Raw genomic sequence first — 21,892 nt, 5'->3', positions numbered from 1 at the left:
ATAGTACTACATAGTGAATGGCCAACATATGCACAGTGCATAGTGCCAGCATAGTACTGCATAGTAACTGGCATAGTAAATGGCCGACATATGCACAGTGCATAGTGCCAGCATAGTACTGCATAGTAACTAGCATAGTCCCCTTTGTACGCCTATATATATCGTTGAATTCTTTAAGAAATTTATAAGTTTCATAACTTCTCTGAACTCTATCTCTCTCTCTCTCCTTTTAGAAAGTTTTATAATAAATCTATCTCTCTCTTTCCTTTTTGATAGTTCTATAACAGAATTTACATATAAAAATTATTTTTTTATAATTTACTTTATTATTTTAAATGAATATGTAGCGCTTACACACTTTAATATTATATCTAATATTACTTAAATTTCTTATTTTTTGCCATAAAGTTGAAAAGAAATAATATTTACAATCATAGAGTATGTATGCACTGCACATTTCTTTTAAAAAATTTAGTAAATAAGAGGTTGATATGAAAAAATTAATTTTTTAATAATAAAAACTTTAATATTTTTTAAAAAGAAAGTACTGTATGGTACTTGCACAGCTCTTGACTGTGTTTAACATTATTTATTCATTTGTTCTTCCTGGAAATGTGTGAAGTCACCGCATATTATATTGTAGCTTCCGCTTACTCGAGCCATTCCCTTTTGACAGGGATTCTGTATTGTTTGATCAGTAGTTGCTCAAAGTTTTGGTCGATACTTGTACGTACCTCAAAGAATCATGAAAATTATATGCTGAATTTAAATTATTAATAGTGATTGTGATACTCAAGACTGATCAAAAGATGTTCAATGCACTGAATTCATCGTATTTTAGTAAAAAGAATTAAAACAGTAGCATTCTGTGTCGATTAAGCCATGGTAACCCTTTAGAGATGGGGCTTGGGACTCGGGAGTACGATCAAGGTTATCCATACGTAAATATGAAAGTAGCTGGATCCTAGATCAAGCCTTTGACTAATCCATTTATTTTCAAACACTGATTTAAACATTTTGATAGACCCAGAAAATCACTCAAAGGACTGCATGCAAGCAAAGTTGAAGAAGCGATGGCTGAAAAAAAAAAACTATACGAGTATTAAAAGAACCCAAAATGCATGTGGGTTTCTCGCGGAGTAGTACCACTAGTCCTGGTCCGACTACTCTGGCCGGCAATGCGTACGCCCAAGTAGTTTAGCTAAGATGGTGATGACAATGTTAATTTTTGTACGTACACATATGCAGGGATATGTGGTCTCTAGGACTATGCCCGTGTTCAACCCATTCTTTAACCAGTCTTTGAGCTGACAATAATTATTCTATTCGAACTTATTTTTCTTTGTAATTCCTTGAGAAGAATATCGCTATATAAGAAGTAAGCATATATATGAAATCGATGCCTGGAAAGCGATAAGCAAAACACTATAGTTTTCATATACGTGTGTGTGTGTGTATGCGTTGTTACCCTAAGAACCAAAAACAGAGAGAGAAAGAGAGAGAGGATAGTGCATAACTTAAATATCATCTCATTTCATTATAATTTTAATTTTTTGACGTTACAACAATCGAAACATAGGAAGTCTTAATTTATTCGAAGGAAGTCTTAATTTATTTGAACCATGCATGCAATGGATCGTTAGGGCTGTTACAAACATTTCTCTAATTGTTGTCTGACCAGAACTGCTTTTGAAGGTACCCAACCAAATTCTTGTCCACCTGGAAGGCCTTGGCGAGAACATCAGGATTGATTTTTGGGTCAGATCCAAAGATTGCCTTTGCAATGGTGATGACCCCAGGATTCTGGCTGCTCAAACCAGCAAAGGCAACTGCATTGGTGTTTCCCACATTAAACTGGAAGTGAATAAGACCAATTGGGAATACCAAGACATCTCCTGGGTATAGCGTTTTGGTGAAGAGGCGGTTACCGTCTCCATTGGACATGACAAATCCAACGTAGAGAGTACCCTCTAAGACAATGATAAATTCAGTTCCACGTGGGTGGGTATGGGGAGGATTCAAACCATATGGAGCAAAGTCAATGTGAGCCAAGGATATGCCTAGGGTGTTGAGTCCTGCTAGATTGTCCACATTCACAGCAGTGACATTCGACCCGAGAGGATTTGAGGTGTTTCTAGGAACATTTAGTCCCGAAAAGAAGAAGTCATTAGCTGTGGCAAGCTTTGGGTCATTCCAAAACTTTCCATTCACAAATACTACAAAAAGAAAAGTAGTGTATCATCGTCACAAATGGGACGTATAGACACTTCCCATAACAATTGAAAATAACATAAACGTACATATGATGCAGAAACTGAAAGTATAGTTACATTAATATATGGATTCATAACATGAGATAAACAATTGAAATGATTTCTATGTAGAACGTAATGATAATAATAGTAATGATAATGTTTACATACCAGCAGAAGCAGGATTCTTGACCGCAACACAGAAGTCCTGCAGAGGACTAGGGTCATAGGCAGAGGTGAGGGAGAAAGCCAAAGCCAAAAGGGCCACAGCTCTTACGAGGTACTTAGCTTTTATGATCTGCATGTTTGAGGCCGGATGTCTGTAGCTAGCACACTACAACAAAAAACATTTTTTGGAATGAAAATTTTCGTCTCAAAATATATAGATTTTGTCTCAAAATATAAATTTTCATCCCAAGGTCGTCCCAACATCACTGTCCCAGAAGATATATTAGGACGAAAATCACAATTTCGTCCCAAAATATATCTTTTAGAAAGATTTTGAAATTGACCTTTCGATACCGTTCGAACGATGAAATTTTTTGTCACGGTTAAAATTCGTTCCAGAATGGCGTTCGAATGCTTATCATATACCGTTCGAATGTTAATGTTTCTTTTGAATGGTTATCAAGATACGTTCAAACGATCAATAGAATTATGTTCGAACGTTAAAGGAACCAATCGAACGGTAGGAGAGATCGAACGGCGCTGATCAATGTTCGAATACTATGGTAATGACCTGCGTTTGAACATTTTTTTGAGCATCTGGTATCGTTCGAACGGTTTGCTCATTAATGTTTGAACGGTACATTATCGTTTGAACGGCATGCCCATTAATGTTCGAACGTGACACGGTCGTTCGAACGGATATTATTTTTATTAAAACCAATAATTATAAAAAAAAAAAAAAAAACTAAATAGACATCCATATTATTTGAAAAACATAAATTAGGAACTGTTTAATTACTCACAAAAGTTTTATAATAAGTGCGAAGAAATAAATAACCATGAGACTAGCATTGTTCATACATAACTAGATAATGTCATAAGCTAGATGTAAAAAACTATCAGTTGGTTGGAGGCCTGTACTGTTGCATAAGCTGTTGCATTTGGAGTTGCATATCTCTCCTGAACTCTACTTGTTCTTCTTCATGTTGTTTGAGGCGCATCTTCATGTCTCCTTGTCTCGCCAATTGAGCCTCTAACTCTTATTGTTTTGCAACCAATTCTTCAATTCTGCGATTCGCATTCTCTTGAGCTATAGAGGCAAACCCGGAAGAAGAGGAAGAGTGAGAAGGTTTTACACAGCGACCCAAACCCCTCAAATATCCTGAACGTTCACCCAGAACTTGTGTAAAAATCTCAACATCAGTATTTGAGGAATTTTGATCTGACGCAGATTCAGCACGCAGGGCAACCATTTTATCCTACACATAAGATAAAGAGTTAATATCATCATAAATATTCAAATATATTTATTTAAAACAAATTATAATACTTACATAATTTTCACGGGCATCAGGATGACTCCACTCTCCATTACGATTAGTATGTGACGCAGCATGTAATTTTGTCAGATCATAATTGGCATCTGAATCTTGCTATAATAAAGATTTGTTAAAATATAAAGTCATTATGATTCATATATTCAGTTAACTATATACAAATAAAAGAATAGCAATACCAATTTCTTAGAGAGGCGGTGGAAAGATCTTGATCCTGCATGATGAGTAATTTTCAATTTTGATCTATTTGTTTTGTTTATAGAACTTCGCTCCTGCATAAGAATTGAAAATATTAGAAAGCGAAATTAAAAATAGGACGACTAAAATAATTAAATTAATTATACCTTATATGATGGATCCTCAAACATGTCATAAAGTTTTTCCCAATCAGAAAGTTGCACATCTTGAAAATGATGTTGGCGTGCTTCTTCACTATTTTTAAACTTATTATAATGCCCATGACACCTCGCCTTATACTTGCAGAATGCATTACTCATAAGCTCTTCCACAGTTTTACGCTCCTCTCTCCGACCAAAATTTAATTCGAAATCATCCTTACAGAAAAAAATTTAGACAAAAATATTATCATTTATAATATTCTAACTTTAAAGTAAAATAAAATCATAAGTCCAATTAAATTTCGTTTATTAAACATTACCAAACAACGCTTCTTGATAAGGTCCTTAACATCTTCGAGGACTTTCTTCCATGAACTTGATGCCAAAGGTGCATAAATTCGTGTAAGAGCACCCACATGTGATGCAAGCCAAGTGCTAGTTGTCCTTCGCGTCCGGTATGTTTATCAAGAATGTTAACTTTGATCTTACCCACCTTACGATATTTTTCCAATGTCACGCATCTCGTAGTGCCTCGACCTTGACGAGATTGTACTGTGAAGTCATCATGATATATAACATTATAATCAATTTTCTATTATAATCTTAATTATTAACTTTTATGACTATTAGAATTTTACCTTGTTCTGTAGAGTCAATCTCTAATGGTGAGTCTGAAGGAGAGCTAGGAACAGGTGGAGATGGGTTGCGCACCTCCTTTCTCTTCGGAGGCATAATTTCAAAAAACTAATACAATATTCATTAAGTAAAATAGTGTTCATCATCACGTAATGTGAAAACATAATTCGTCAATCACTATCTGTATCAGTATCATTTGACAATTCAGTCTCATCTTCTGTAGATACTTCAGATGAATCAACATTTTGCTCAAGTGTCGCATCAACAATTTCAGCCTCAATATCTTCTCTATTCAATGGAATCATCTCATATTGGCTCAAATCCACAAACAAATTAAAGACGGGCTGACTCTCTTGGTATGCTTCTTGAGTAGAGGCATCATCTTCTTCTTCATCTCGCCCTTCTGCCTAAGGGATAACATCATATATATTTCTTGGAGCATATTTTTGTACTACTCGCCATTGATTTCCTAACTTCGGGTCATCTAAGTAGAATACTTGAGATGCTTGAGAAGCTAAAATAAATAGATCATCCTCGTACCATTTTCTTGATGTATTAATGCTCAAGAAATATTCATCATCACGGACTCCAATTCGAGGATTGCTTAAATCCCACCAATCACACTCAAACAGATACACTGCAAGCTCCCACAAATATTTCATTCCAATTATATCAACAATCACTCCATAGAAATCCAGATTTTCTCCATCATGACTTCCCTCAACTAGGACACCACTATTTTGTATTTTCCTATAATGATCTCGATCTATTGTGTGATACCTACTACCACGAGAAATACATACAGAATATCTTGTAGCCCGTCTCGATGGGCCACGAGCTAATGCATACAGTTCATCTGATATATCGTTTGGATTATTGGCATGCATTTGTACAACCTACATGTTAAGTAAAGCTTCTATTATATCAATAAAAAACAATCAATATTTTCTATTTGTATTGAATGAGTGTCGCATATGTAATGTCATTACCCGTTGTTCAAACCATCTCGGAAACTCCTCTTCATGTTTTTGGTCTATATCATTTACTCCTAGTTCCTTGAGCATGTTAATATGATCACTGAAATTGATGATTATCACATGTATTTTATATTCTTAGAATTTTACGAAAGTAAATGAGCGAATACTAAATTAAGAAAAGATTAATACTTACTTCAAGTAAATCTCTATCTCAGGGCAATTGTTCAGCACGTACCACTGAGTTTTCTCAAACTCTCTTCCACATAAGTCATAACCACGCACTGCACCAAGTGGACGTACTTGTTGGAAAAACACGAAAAACACATTTCGTTGTCTTGCTCTGTCAACGTCAAAGTTTCTTTCTGGCCGATCAAACCTAGTGTCAACTCCGTGGAAATATTTGGAACAGAAGGTATGCCACTCATCATCAATATATGCTTCTGCAATTGATCCTTCTGGGCGAGCCTTGTTACCAACTATTCATTTCAACTTTCTAAGAAATCGTTCAATGGGATACATCCATCTATACTGAACTGATCCTGCAAGTCGAGCCTCACGTGGCAAATGGACGGCCAGGTGAACCATGACATTGAAAAATGACGGTGGGTAAATACTTTCTAGCTTACACAATATTATGGGAATTTCCCGTTCCATTCGATCCAAAGCGTCTACATTTAATGTCCGTGCACATAAGTCTTTGAAAAATAAACCCAACTCAGTCAAAGCCACGCGCACGTCTCTAGTCAAGTACACACGGATACCAATAGGCAAGATACGCTGCAAAAGGTCATGACAATCATGACTTTTTAACCCAATTATTTTCCAGTCATTTGTTCGCACACACCTTGTCAAATTCGAGGCATAACTATCCAGTAATTTAATTTTCATTATCCACTCACAAAAAGTAGCCCTTTCATTCCTTGACAATGTATACCACCCAATCGGCATGTAAACGGATGAACCATTTTCTTGCAACTGCATTTCCGGTCTTATTCCCAACCACTTCAAATCCTTCCTTGAGTTTAATGTATCCTTCATTTTTCCTTCAATTGACATTAATGTTCCCAATACGGATTCTCATATATTTTTTTCAATATGCATAATATCAAGACTGTGCCGTAATTTTAACTTTGACCAGTATGGAAGATCAAAAAATATACTCTTCTTAGTCCAATTCAACTTAGATGTAGCTCGTTTTCTCTTTCGTTGTTTTTTACCAAATTCATTACAACCAACATCTACAAATTGTGCAAGTAAATCTTCACCAGACAAATATGGTGGAGGTTGGCCCCATTCAACAGTACCATCAAATATTTATGAATTTTCCCGCCATCTATGATCACCAGGTAGAAATCGACGATGACCTATGAAACATAATTTCCTCCCGTAAGTGAGCCATTCAGATTTAGTATGTTTGTTATAAGTTGGACATGCCATTTTCCCCTTAGTACTCCAACCTGACAAGTTTCCATAAGCTGAAAAATCATTTATTGTCCATAAAACGGCAGCATGCATCTTGAACGACTTGCCTGTTGATGAATCAAATGTGACAACCCCATTCTCCCACAAATCTTTCAATTCTACAATCAATGGCTGTTAAGTGTATGTCTATATCATTTCCCGGTGATCTCAGACCTGGAATGAGCAAACTCATCATGAAATATGGATCTTTCATACACTTCCACGGTGGTAGATTATACGGCATAAGTACGACTGGCCAAGTACTGTGACTAGTACTCATGTTCTCAAACGGATTAAATCCATATGTTGCCAACCCAAGTCTCACATTACGTGGTTCTTTTGCAAACTATGCGTGCTCCTTATCAAATTCCTTCCACACCTGGGAGTCAGCAGGATGTGATAAAATATCATCGTTTCTAACTCTGGCTGATGAGTGTCATATCATGTCTGCAGCCGTTGCACGTGACATATATAATCGTTATAATCTAGGTATCAATGGGAAGTGGCGTACTACCTTTTGCGGCACATTTTGTTTGTTAGATGTCCATCTTGATTCGTGGCATATGGGACATTCGTTCAACTACTCATTCTCTTGCCAAAATAATATGCAGTCATTCTTACATGCATGTATTACGTTGTAATCAAATCCAAGTCTTCGTTTCAATTTTTTTGCTTCATAGAAGTTACGAGGAAGTGTATTATCTGATGGCAGTGCCTCCTTAAGCAACTCGAGTAACATATTGACAGCCTTAATTGATAATCGGCACATTGATTTTATGTGAAGCAGTCTTACAGTAAATGACAACTTACTGTGTCTTCTGCATCCTAGATATAGCTCACGTTGTGACTCATTCCACAATCGTGCAAAAGTATTATAACCCCCATCATTTGAACTTGATGTGTCTGTGCCACCTTCATTCATAAACGTTCCCGCACCGATGTCACCTAACATTTCTTCCATATCCTCATCATACTCGTCTCCAACAACATTTGGTTGTACATCTTCATCGATCTCTTTTTCTTCATGTGGAGCATCGAATGAAGTTGGATATGGTTCTCCATGTAAGACCCAATCAATATAACCCTTGTCAATACCTTTCACAAACAGATGCTCTCTCACCAAGTCTATCTTATGAGAGCACAAATTCATGCATTCTTTACATGGGCATCTAATACATCCATCACTATCACATGTATCCAATGCAAACTCTAAGAATTTCTTAACACTTTCAGCATATACGTTGTAATTCTGAACCAAACGATCGCTAACTCGAATCCAACTCTTATCCATGCTGACTATCTTCATTATAAACAATCACGTGTGCATCAACAAACAAGCGTGTATCATGTATCAATCAAGAAGTATGCCACCTTACACCACGTAGTTGGTCCTATCCCATTCGGAATTGTAAGATCATAATCGCAAACCTATCCTCTATAATCTGTCACGCCCAACAAAATTTCTGCAGCATCTCCCTATAGTTCTCCAAATATGCTCGTATGGTTGTGTGCACCGACTTGTTAATCGTCGATACAACATCACTGAAACTGCATATCCGGAGAACAAGGGATAAATCTGCCAAAATCTTAATGCTGGACGTATAACAGATATAGATCGATAATTTGCGAGAATGATCTTACAATTCCAAACTGTCCACTCTGGACAATTTAAGAATTATCAATCTTTCAATTAAGGCAGATTGACAACTCTCGAACGGGTCCAAGGCTAATTTTGATGAACAAGCAATATAAGATATGCCAATATTTAACATGTATCAAAAACAATGCAACATATGTTAATTAAGTATTTATATTATTAAATAATTAGATAGTTGTTTTATATCTTTCAAAATATTTTATTAATTATAACTATTTGTATTGTAATTAACAAGCATGTTAATAATTATAACTATTTGTATTGTAATTAACATTCATTTTATTAATTATAATTTGAAATTTATATTTTAATTCAAATTCATTTGATTACTTTTAACTTTTAAGTATTTAAGTATTATTAAATCTCAATTATTTGTATTTTATTTAAAATTCATTTTATTAATTCAAACATTAAGTATTTTTGTGTTATTAAAACAAAACTATTTGTATTAACCTATAGTTGAATAATTCAACATCATAAATATTTAAGTATTATTAAATCTTAAATGATTTGTAATTTAATTCATTCTCATTTGATTACTTTAATCTTTTAAGTATTTAAGTATTATTAAATGTAGATTATAAATAATTAATTTTTAATTCAATTCCTGCATTTAAAATGTTAATTATTTTAACGCTGACCAACATAACGTTCAAATGGTGCTAGTCACCGTTCAATCTAATGACATACGTTCGAACGGCACATGAATACCGTTCGAACGGATTAATTCCAGATCACAGTCGTCTTCAACCTCCGAAAACCCCAACATTTACAGTCCAAATTACATCAAAAGACAGCAAACTATATGACGAACTCATTATAGCAAACGAAAACACTTATATGAAAACTAAAATGAGAATATATTTAAGGAGAATACCTGATTTGGAGAGATAAAGCGAAAAATCTACCCGTACCCAATGCCTAAAACTTAAATACTCTTCACCAAACGGTAAAAACAACCTCTTAATCTGAAAATATAAGAGATTGATAGAAGTTAGTAATATTTGAGAGCTGGATTGAAGAATAATGGCGTTGGTTGGAAGAAAATGAGTGTGGGAACGACTGGAAGTCGATTGGAACGAGTGCGAGATTGTGAGGTTCTGTCGTGTAAATATAGAACATTTACGTTCGAACGGTTATTTAATGAACGTTCAAACGTCAAATCGATTAGCGGAAAAAATTTCCCCCGCGAATTTAACGTTAGAACGTGAAAATATCCGTTCGAATGTTTTCTTATACGTTTGAACGGTTATATTAAACTGTTCAAACGTTAAATTATATTGTTGCTTATTGTATTTTTTTTGCACTATACTTTTAAATATAATAACTTATAAATATACTATAGTTTAGAGACATAGTAATATAACTATATAATATATAATCAAACATATATTATATAGTTTAGTAACATATATAGTATAAAATATCATATTACATCTAATATTATAGTCAAGTACATATATTAACCTATTATATATAACATATATATGGTATCATAGCATAGGGTTATATGTATCACATGCATATATATATAATGTTTATTATATTATATTATTATTATAATATTATTTAATAATAGGATATCTACTATTAATGTATATAGTGTCATCTATACTAGTATATATATATGATATTAGTTAATTTCACATATAATATATATGTTATATAAATACATGAACATAGTTTCATGTATATAGTAGTCTATATTATATTAATTATACTATATAATATAACTTATACTATATACTATATAATATTCAATAGTATAATATATTTTAATTAAATATAATATAATATATACTATATATATAAAAAATTATAAATATAATACATAGTGTTTAATAATATATAAGTGCATTAAATATATTGCATTTAATATATTTAATAGTTAAAATATATTATAATTGAATTAATTATTATATTTAATATAATTAATACCGAATATTGCATTTAAATAATATTTATTATCATGAAATTTGGATTAATTATGGATGGGTATTAATATTCAGTTAATACGTTCGAACGGTATTAACTTACCGTTCGAACGGTACTGCATATATAAGGCCCCCGACGTCACTTTCACGGAAGTTTACATCTCTATTTCCTCCATTCTAAGCCTCCAAACCGTCAATCTCCGCCGTTGAACGCCGTCTTCGCCGTCGTCAACAGTGCCCACTCAAAGCCTCTACCTCTAACTACCGGTATTTTTCATTTTTAAAGCATTTTACCGTTTAGATTTAGGTTTTTGATAGATTAATTGTTTAAGTTAGGGTAAACCGATTTATACATCAAAATAATCGGTAGATTTGTATAAATCCATGTTAGGAATGTTTATTTAGATTTCTATTGCATTTATTTTGGTGTAAAATCTAGGAAATCGAAGGATTCCATAGATTTCAATGGCCGAGTCGACTCGGCCTGGAATTCCGATCGACACGAATATCGTTCGAACGCTACTCATAGCGTTCGAACGACATAACGTAATGGTCGAACGGTCTATCTGTAACCGTTCGACCGTTACACAAATCGTTCGAACGGTTTTTTAATATTATATTTATATTAATATTTATATAATTAATATTGATATTGAGAGATATATTTATTTTTGATAATGTTGTTCATAATATCAAATATTATTAAATTGTTGTTTGTTTCAAACTACTGTAAATAGTTCTTTATTGTATTTTTCTTGTTAATGTTATATATCTAGTTTGTAATTATAAATTTCAGGTTGATTATAATGTCTACTTCTAGACCGACACGTAAGCGACGCAATCTTGGTGAAAGTAGTAGTGGTCCAGTTCGGGAGAGGACAGTTTCACTTGAGCAACCAGTGAAGATTTCTGATTTTCAGAGTCTTCTCTGGGAGGGTCATTCATAGGGCTGAGCACTGACAGAGTCAGAGTCGGTATCTGGGTCATCCGACTCCGACTCCGACTTTGTCGGAGGCCGAGTCCGACCTCCGACTCCGGCTCCGAAGGCTATATGCTCGGCTCCGGCTCCGGCTCCGGCTCCGACTTGTCAGAGCAGAGTCAGGACGGAGTCGGTGAGACCGTGGGAGGGCAGTGGCCCGTGGGCACCGTGAGATCACTGCGATGAACCAGATCTGCAACGGCATGGGAACTCGGGGCGACAGCCGTCGGAGGCTGGGGCTGCACGGCTGCGCCGTTTCGTGGGGGCTGAGTGCCGCACTGCAGTCTGCCGAGTGCTGAATGGCCAGAGACTAGAGAGAGAGAAAGAGAGACTAGAGAGAGAGAGAGAGGCACCTCAGTTACAACTCAAAATGGGATTTACGGGTTCACGGAGGGATGATGGAGGAGCTCCGGCACGGCACGGGTTCAGAATCTTCAGATGAGAGGTACGGGTTCACGGGTCAGTGAAGGTTGAGAACTTGAGATGACTCAGATGAGAGGAAACGGCAGAGGAAGAAAAGTGATCAGTGACAGCGAAGGAGGGGGGGAACCCTAATGGGTTGCACAGAAACGGCACCGTTTGGGGTTATTTTAACCCCAAACGACGCCGTTTGTTGGGGGGGTGGGGGAAGTGAAAACCCATTAATAATAGTATAACTATATATATTATATAAATATAGTTAATTAGTAAGTTAATATATAACTATATATATTATATTATATAAGTACTCCTCCAATATATTATATAAATATAGTTAATTAGTAAGTTAATATATAACTATATATATTATAGTATATAAGTATAACTATATATATTATATAAATATAGTTAATTAGTAAGTTAATATATAACTATATATATTATAGTATATAAGTATAACTATATATATTATATTATATAAGTACTCCTCAAATATATTATATAAATATAGTTAATTAGTAAGTTAATATATAACTATATATACTATAGTATATAAGTACTCCACCAATATATTATATAAGTATAGTTAATTACTAAGTTAATATATAACTATATATATTATATTATATAAGTATAACTATATATATTATATAAGTATAGTTAATTAGTAAGTTAATATATAACTATATATATTATATTATATAAGTATAACTATATTTATTATATAAGTATAGTTATAATTTATAATTTATATTTAATTTTGCTCCATTAGTTAAGTTAATATATAACTATATATATATTATATTATATAAGTATAACTATATATATTATATAATTATAGTTAATTACTATACATAGTATAGTAACTATATACTATACAAGCCCTTAATATATATATATATAGTATATATATAACTATATATTATATATTGACTTATAGTAAACTAGTAATGTAAAATATAAAATAAGTTATAGTAACTTATATAGTAACTTAGTTATGTAAATTAACTATATAAGGTATAGTAACTTATATAGTAACTTATAGTAAATTAGTAATGTAAATTAACTATATAAGGTATGGTAACTTATATAGTAACTATATTAACTTATAGTAACTTATAGTAAATTAGTAATGTAAATTAACTATATAAGGTATAGTAATTAGTAACTTATAGTGTAACTAATAACTATATTAATTTATAGTAACTTACTAACTTATAGTAAATTAGTAATGTAAATTAACTTATAGTAACTATATTAACTTATATTATTCATTATAATGTTTATAGATTATTATTTATTAGATGTTAATATATTGATAACAAATATTTTTATAAAATATGCACAATATCGGAGTCGGAGTCGGATCGGATCGGAGTCGAGACACCTCTACCTCCGACTCCGACTTCCAGGGGGGAAAAAACTCCGACTCCAACTCCGACTTGTCGGAGTCGGAGCGGAGCCGGAGCGGAGTCGGATTTTCGGATTTCTGCTCAGCCCTAGTCATTCATTGCCCTCAATATTCAATAATCGTGGTTGGGGACTTATCTTGGATGAACGGGAGGAAGCATGGGAGCCAGTCTCCTACATTGACATTGTGGCTGAGTTCTATAGAGAACTCGGCAGTTCCAGCGCAGATGATTCTAGGGCCTACAGGATCATTATCCGAGGAGTACCCATTGTATTTTCACGGGATGGACTTGCTGAGCATCTCAGTATTCCTAAGCTGCCAGATGCATATCCGAATGTGGTGCCTAGAGAGTCTGATCCTTCAGTTGAGGCAGAGACAGCTGAGAAGGAGGCATCAGTTTATACTGATGAGGTCGATACCCTTGCTGATCACGAGGTGAGGGATTTGGTTGTCGATCCAGATGCTCTACCGTATGACGGGACGAAGAGCATCAAACAGGCAGATTTATCTTCTTTCTTTAAGATATTAAATTTGAGAATTGCCAATAACATTGACTCTCGGCAGCACAAGACAAAAGTTGGCATTGATCAGACGAAATTTATGAAACCGGTCGCTCGTGGCATTCCTATCGACTTGGTGGGGTATATATTCGATAGGATTCGATCAGAATCTCGGTACATTTTGATGGATATACTACCATTCGGAGTCCTGATCACCCGATATCTACTATGTGTTGGTGTTGTGCCAGATGTTGCCGAGCGTAAACGGGAGCTGATGGGACCGATAAACAACACCACCCTCTCACGTAGCACGGGACACTCGAGACTGCATTTTCGTGCACATGTTCCAGAACCAGTTGATCCTCACAGAGATGCACAGCCGGGAGATCATGAAGTCTCAGCTGCAGCTGCTGAGACATCTACATGGGCCGAGGCATCAGTCCACAGTGTTACTCGTGAGGAGATGGCTGAGATAATGCGTGCAGCGATCAGCGATCAGACATCAGCAGTGATCGATGCAGTGCGTATGGAGATCCATTTTGCTGTGTGTGAGCTTCGTACAGAGTTTGTTGCCATGTCTATGACTGAGGTCACCATCAGTACTCGACTGACACAAATAAAGGAACGTATAGCTGCAGTCGAGGAAATGTGCAAAGACTTGGGGTCTTAATTACTTTATGATATATTTTATTTATTTATTTACTGTTTTTTGTATGGACAATATTTTGTATTTTTTAAATTCAGTATTTAAGTATGAAATAGTATTGTTTTATATTTTCTAAACTAATTCTTAATTTAGATTATTCATATTATTTAATTAACCAATTTTTTATAATTACTAGTTAATCTAAATATAATTTTGCAAAAAACTTAAAAAATTAAAACCCTGTCACCGTTCGACCGCTTCAAATAACGTTTGAACGGTAAATATGCATCATTCGAACGTTTATAATTAACCGTTCGAACGGTTTATCAATTTTCCTCCAAAATAATTTTGCCTATCGCGTCAATATTACATTTAAACGGTAACAATTAAACGTTCGAATGGTTAATTATTAACGGTCGAACGGTTAACTTATTTGGGACAAAAAATTTGGTCTCTAAGAATAGTGTTCGAACGCGTTCGAACGGTCTGGCATTAACCGTCGTTATTTTGGAATGAAATTCAAATTTCGTTTCAAAATCTCACTTTTTGGGACGATTTCCAATTCATCCCAAAGCAATTTCATCTCAAAAAATGATTTTTGTTGTAGTGGCACTTGCTCAATTTTAGGTTGTGTACTCTTGCTTGGATGAGAGGTAAGATATGTTGCATGGAAACATGTCTATTTATAGACCGAGGGGGAGTTTGCAGTATTGAACCGGTCAATATGTGCATGCTTTTTTTCTTTTCTTTTTTTTTTTTTTTTTTTTTGGGCATAGATAAGATCAACGAGACTTGGCAAGTCAATTTAATTAATTACATTAACTAATGCTTGCCGATATTGAAAACGCAACCAAATCTACCATATCAGTTAATTATGGAATGGTTAATTCATAATTTGATTTAATATAATTCGATCCATATCATCAGTTAACAATTGTTAACATTAAACATCCTTTAATTTAATTGAGTAATATTCTACACTTGTACAAAATTATTTTTTGTTAGATGGTTAGCGCGCAACTTGTATTTGATGTCATCATAGTTTGGATTTAAACCTTTGTATTTGTCCAAAACTGAATATTTTTCACATGATTAGGACAACTTATTTTTGACTAGTGATTTTATGTTTTTATGTACTGGCTAGCTAGCTAGCTTGTAGTGTTTTAATTTTGTCCAATTATTATGACTCTTTCTTCCTTACCCAGCTATGTTTTAATTTTTCTGCTGGCAAAAAAGACATGCATGGAAGGAATCAATACTATGCAATTAAGATTGTGCAATTAGAAATACAATTGAAGAAATCAAAGCTTCAAACAATATGGCTGGATGAATTTGGTGAGCATTACAGCAAGGAGGCTGTACGTAGTGTTATGCATGACTGTACGTAAAAGTTTGCACAGTAAAATATACTATATTGCTTGAACGGTATTTTCTGTGGAAGAAATTCCCGGCATTTACATATTTCTGGTGAAGAAGAAATTGCCACCCAGTATTCACCCAAGAGTCTCGTCTTAAAAGCACATTTGCGGTTATTTTTTTGGTGGTCGGAAATAAAACTTCTTGCGGCGACCATTGGTTTTTATGTCGAATATTCAATATAGTATCCGGAAAAATTACACTGGAAAAATTATGTTAGGCCAAAAGTGTAATTTTTCCAGCGACATTCTTTTGGCGCTTTCTACCGCTTTAAGTTTTTAGACGATAAGTATTTTTGGTTAGGGAGACTCGCCGCAAGTCATTATTTGCGACCAAAATGTTTTCCGGTCAGCGGAGAGCAAAGCTTGCCAAAAACAGTCATTTACAAAATAAAAAATAGCATTAAAACAAAATTCGTTAAAAAGTACACATCTATATTACATTTCAACTCAAAAAGACAATTACACAAGCGAGAAATTGAAATATATTACATCTCTATAGAACAAATTAACAACGAACAAAAAATGGCATGGCCGTCTACTAACGAATGACCATGGATCACGTGAGCCAATGATAGCCACAATATATGATCTATTGAAACGAAATTTATCTTGTTTGAACTGGTATCAGTGATGAAATTTTTTCATCTAAAATGATCAAATCTGTTTGAACACGTTAGAATGCATTCGAACGGTCTAGCTAGCACAATTTTTCTTTGGACGAAATTTTAAATTTTGAAATTGTGGGATCGACGGGTTTTGGGGATGAAATCGAGATGTAAATTTTTCTTCTCCAGTAGTGTTTAGGATGACCCTGTCCAGTCGTTCTGAGTCCAGATCAGGCCGGGCATGCATGTTCAATATTTAATGGTCGATCGATCTGATCCTTTCTCATTAAACTAAATATTCTATTATTTTAATTTGCTAGATAAAGTCTGCCCTGTTGATGCCTGCCTTGGAGGGTACTTCATTATTTATAATTTATTTGTTTATATTTCTTGGGATTTTATGGCTTTGTATAAGTAACGCTATACGTGTATATACAGCTTCCAATATGCTAATTAGGGATTCGGTATGTACTCTAGTTTTTTTTTTTTTTTTTTGTATTGTTTCTTTTCTCTGATCTTCAAGCATATGTTGTGTATTAGAGAAGGTATGGAATATTGGTCAAGAGCTTCTAATTAGTTCTACAAACATAAATTAGGTAGCTAGTCTTCTCTTTTAGCTAATCATGAGTAAACGAAACAACGATAATTTACCATCAAGCTATATAATATATATGTGTGTGATGAAAGACTTCTCTTTTAAGGGTAGTGCTAGTTGGCCACCCAGAAAGACATGATCGTGTGAGTATATTGTTGAAGAAAAATAACCACTCCCTTATCCATATGTGAGTATGCCCGGATAGTGTAATCTGATCAAGAAGTCTAATTAATTGAGTAATGTTAGATACAGTTGTGGAATAAATAAGTATCACGCAATCATTTTAAAAAATAGTAGGGTCCACTTTTAAAAAATTAATTTTTTTTAATTATTTTATATTTTGGTCTCTTATTTGCTCACTTTTTTTAATGGATTGCGCAGTGTTTATGGACTCTATAATTGTAAATATCATTTTTTTTAATTAAATGGTCAAGGGTTGCAGCAGCTAGCTAAGAAAGAAAAATGGTAGATACCATGCATGCATGTAAACCCATTGCATGATTTTTGAATAGTTAATTTCGACCCTAACAACCTATTTTGAATCTTTGAGGTTGCAGATAGGTAAAGGGAAGAGATAGGATCAACATGACCGACCAGATGGTATGCACTTCTAGAAAAACATAAATATAGATTATGATTACTATAATGTTAATGGACTATTGCAACTAGCGTACGTCATTTTGAATCCGGCCACCATATATGCCTTTGTTCTTAATTATGAACACTTATGTATAATTAACTTAATTAATAGTATTTGGTAATGTATTCATTTTATGGAAGAGAGCAAGTCATGAATGGCAGGTATCAAGAAAAGTTAAAAGTAATATCCAGAACAAGAATATACCAAACACATGCCTTTGGCACAAACGTAGTTAACTAAATATTGCTGGTTCAAACTAACAGGAAAAAAATAGTCAGTACAGATCATCACCAACAGACGATATTTAATTTTTCTATATATCATACTAGAGCGGTGCTACTTTGCCACTTGAGTAGCACCGCTCCATTTGATCGCTAGCCCATTTGGGCATTTTTATTTTTTGATTTTTTTCACATATTTTAATATTTTTAAATATTTTTAAAAATATAAAAAATATATCAATACACTAAAAATCACTTCCTTAATTATTAAGTAAAAAGAAATTGCTGAGCAGTCAAATGGAAGTCATAGTACTAGCTTTTTTCATCATAATATATACAAAAATATCTGCTCTATGAGTAAGAATATCAACTAATTGGATTTGGAGGACATGATCATATGTAACGTTAATATTTCTAGATTTTGAAGTAGATTAATTAATCAAAATTTTCCTAGAATGCTCAAAATCGTCAAAGAAGTTATTATTCATGCCCGAGAAAAAGATCAACTAATTACGGTCAACTTACATGGAGTTCATTTCCTGATCATCCATATTTTCAATTTCAAACATCGATGATCCTAACATCCATGAATAAGTACTATTAATTAGTGTTTTTTTGGTATTGGACCAAATCAACATTAAATCAAATTATGAATTAACCATTCCATAATAAACTGATATATATGGTCGATTTGGTTGCGTTTTCAATATCGGCAAGCATTAGTTAATGTAATTAATTAAATAGACTTGCCAAGTCTCGTTGATCTTATCTAAGCCAAAAATAAAAAAAGAAAAAAAGCATGCACATATTGACCGGTTCAGTACTGCAGACTCCCCCTCGGTCTATAAATAGACATGTTTCCATGCAACATATCTTACCTCTCACCCAATCAAGAATACACAACCTAAAATTGAGCAAGTGCTAGCTAGAGACATCTAGCCTCAAACATGCAGATCATGAAAGCTAAGTACCTCGTAAGAGCTGTGGCCCTTTTGGCTTTGGCTTTCTCCCTCGCCTCTGCCTATGACCCGAGTCCTCTGCAAGACTTCTGTGTTGCGGTCAAGAACCCTGCTTCTGCTGGTATGTAAACATTATCATTACTATTATTATCATTACGTTCTACATAGAAATCATTTCGATTGTTTATCTCATGTTATGAATCCATAGATTAATGTAACTATACTTTCAGTTTCTGTATCATATGTACGTTTATGTTATTTTTAATTGTTATGGGAAGTGTCTGTACGTCCCATTTGTGATGATGATACACTACTTTTCTTTTTGTAGTATTTGTGAATGGAAAATTCTGCAATGACCCAAAGCTTGCCACAGCTAATGACTTCTTCTTCTCGGGACTAAACGTTCCCAGAAACACCTTAAATCCTCTTGGGTCGAATGTCACTGCTGTGAATGTGGACAATCTAGCAGGCCTAAACACCCTAGGCATATCCTTGGCTCGTGTCGACTTTGCTCCATATGGTCTGAATCCTCCCCATACCCACCCACGCGGCACTGAATTTCTCATAGTCTTAGAGGGTACTCTATACGTTGGGTTTGTCACGTCCAATGGAGATGGTAACCGCCTCTTCACCAAAACGCTATACCCAGGAGATGTCTTTGTATTTCCAATTGGTCTTATTCACTTCCAGTTTAATGTGGGAAAGACCAATGCAGTTGCCTTTGCTGGTTTGAGCAGTCAGAATCCTGGGGTCATCACCATTGCAAAAGCAATCTTCGGATCTGACCCAAAAATCAATCCCGATGTTCTCGCCAAGGCCTTCCAGGTGGACAAGAATTTGGTCGGGTACCTTCAGAAACAGTTCTGGTCGGACAACAATTAGAGAAATGTTTGTAACAGCCATAAACGATCCATTGCATGCATGATTCGAATAAATTAAGACTTCCTATGTTTCGACTGTTGTACCATCAAAAAATTAAAATTATAATAAAATAAGATGGTATTTAATTTATGCACTATCCTCTCTCTCTTTCTCTCTCTGTTTTTTTGTTCTTAGGGTAACAGCGCATACATATATATATATATACACATATACAATATATGTATTGTATATGTGTATATATATAAATATATATATGAAAACTATAGAGTATTTTGCATATCAATTTCATATACTTACTTCTTATATAGCGATATTCTTCTCAAGGAATTACAAAGAAAAATATGTTCGAATAGAATAATTATTGTAAGTTCGAAGACTAGTTAAAGAATGGGTTGAACACGGGCATGGTCCTAGAGACCACATATCCCTATATATGTGTACCAAAATTAACATTGTCATCACCGTCTTAGCTTATAAACTACTTGGGCGTACGTGTTTCCGGCCGGAGTAGTCGGACCAGGAGTAGTAGTACTACTCCAAGAGAAACCCACATGCATGTTGGGTTAGTATTCGTATAGTTTTTTTTTCTTTTATTTTCAGTCATCGCTTATTCAACGATGTTTGCAGTCCTTTGAGTAATTTTCTGGGTCTATCTAAGCGTTTAAATCAGAGTTTGAAAATATATGGATTAGTCAAAGGCCGCCTGATCCAGGATCCAGCTACTATCATATTTACGTACGGATAACCTCAATCGTACTCCTGAGTCCTAAGCCCCATCTCTAAAGGGTTACTTTGGCTTAATCGACACAGAATGCTACTGTGTTTTAATTCTTTTTACTAAAATACAATGAATTCAGTGCATTGAACATCCTTTGATCAGTCTTGAGTATCACAATCACTATTAATAATTTAAATTCAGCATATAATTTTCATGATTCTTTTAGGTACAAGTATCGACCAAAAGTACTTTGAGCAACTGCTGATCAAACGATACAAAATCCCTGTCAAAAGGGAATGGCTCGAGTAAGCAGAAGCTACAATATAATATGCGGGGACTTCACACATTCCCAGGAAGAGCAAATGAATAAATAATAGTAGATATAATTACGAGCTGTGCAAGTACCACGCGGTATTTTTTTTTGAAAAATATGGAAGTTTTTATTATTAAAAAATTAATTCTTTTCATATGAATTCTCATATTTATTAAATTTTTTAAAAGAAGCGTGCAGTATTTATACAATCTATAATTGCAAATATCATTTTTTTTTTAACTTTATGGTAAGAAATAAGAAATTTGAGTAATACTAGATATAATCTTAAAGTGTGCAAGTGTCACACTCATTTTAAAAAATATTAAACTAAACTATTACAAAAATAATTTTTATACGTAAATTCTATATTTATACACTTTTGTTTTTTCAAATGGAGTGAATGAGCGGGGCATTTACAAAATTATCTAACATTTTTCAAATAATATATCTACCGCAAACAACGCCTGTATATGGTACCGCTTTTGCCATTAATCAAGCTAGCTAAGGACGCAGTTTGACCCTAACAACCTATTTTCAATCTTCGATGTTGCAGATCGTAGGCCGTCAAGGGAAGAATGGATCAACATGAGACTAGATGCCACTTCTGAAAAGAAAATATAGATTATCATCATTACTGATGCTGGACTTTCGCAACTAGCTAGCGAACGCCATTTTAGACCCATTCACCATGCCGTTCTTCTTAATTATAAATGAACTTTTACTTGTTAATTATTTAATAATTGGTAATATATTCATAATTTTTCTGGAAGAGAGCCAGTGATCGAGGGCAGGTATCAAGAAAAGTTAGAATCAGTCATATATATG

The 21,892-nt window shown here is 34.2% G+C and overlaps 2 protein-coding genes across 2 annotated transcripts; one reads left to right on the top strand and one right to left on the bottom strand.

The window, feature by feature from the left end:
* Positions 1–1,565: 1,565 nt before the first annotated feature.
* Positions 1,566–2,566, bottom strand: LOC122312923 (germin-like protein subfamily 1 member 13). Its single transcript, XM_043127598.1, has 2 exons — positions 2,424–2,566; positions 1,566–2,216 (listed from the first exon to the last, which is right to left on the bottom strand). The coding sequence occupies exons 1-2, from the start codon at positions 2,554–2,556 to the stop codon at positions 1,663–1,665; spliced, it is 687 nt and encodes a 228-aa protein (XP_042983532.1). The 5' UTR covers positions 2,557–2,566; the 3' UTR covers positions 1,566–1,662.
* A 16,513-nt stretch (positions 2,567–19,079) lies between these two features.
* LOC122312922 (germin-like protein subfamily 1 member 13) lies at positions 19,080–20,172 on the top strand. The gene is made up of 2 exons (XM_043127596.1): positions 19,080–19,275; positions 19,483–20,172. Exons 1-2 carry the CDS (start codon positions 19,143–19,145, stop codon positions 20,034–20,036), a joined length of 687 nt encoding a protein of 228 aa, XP_042983530.1. The 5' UTR covers positions 19,080–19,142; the 3' UTR covers positions 20,037–20,172.
* The last annotated feature ends 1,720 nt before the right edge of the window (positions 20,173–21,892 follow it).

Source organism: Carya illinoinensis, chromosome 6 (assembly GCF_018687715.1).
Source record: "Carya illinoinensis cultivar Pawnee chromosome 6, C.illinoinensisPawnee_v1, whole genome shotgun sequence".
Taxonomy (NCBI): domain Eukaryota; kingdom Viridiplantae; phylum Streptophyta; class Magnoliopsida; order Fagales; family Juglandaceae; genus Carya; species Carya illinoinensis.
This window is presented reverse-complemented; position numbering and strand designations above follow the sequence as displayed.

Bases quoted from the DNA above. Each gene is read 5' to 3' on its own strand.
- LOC122312923 (XM_043127598.1), bottom strand. From the start codon at position 2,556: ATGCAGATCATAAAAGCTAAGTACCTCGTAAGAGCTGTGGCCCTTTTG. The intron at 2,217-2,423 runs GTATGTAAACAT...TTCTTTTTGTAG, and splicing joins CAAGAATCCTGCTTCTGCTG to TATTTGTGAATGGAAAGTTT.
- LOC122312922 (XM_043127596.1), top strand. From the start codon at position 19,143: ATGCAGATCATGAAAGCTAAGTACCTCGTAAGAGCTGTGGCCCTTTTG. The intron at 19,276-19,482 runs GTATGTAAACAT...TTCTTTTTGTAG, and splicing joins CAAGAACCCTGCTTCTGCTG to TATTTGTGAATGGAAAATTC.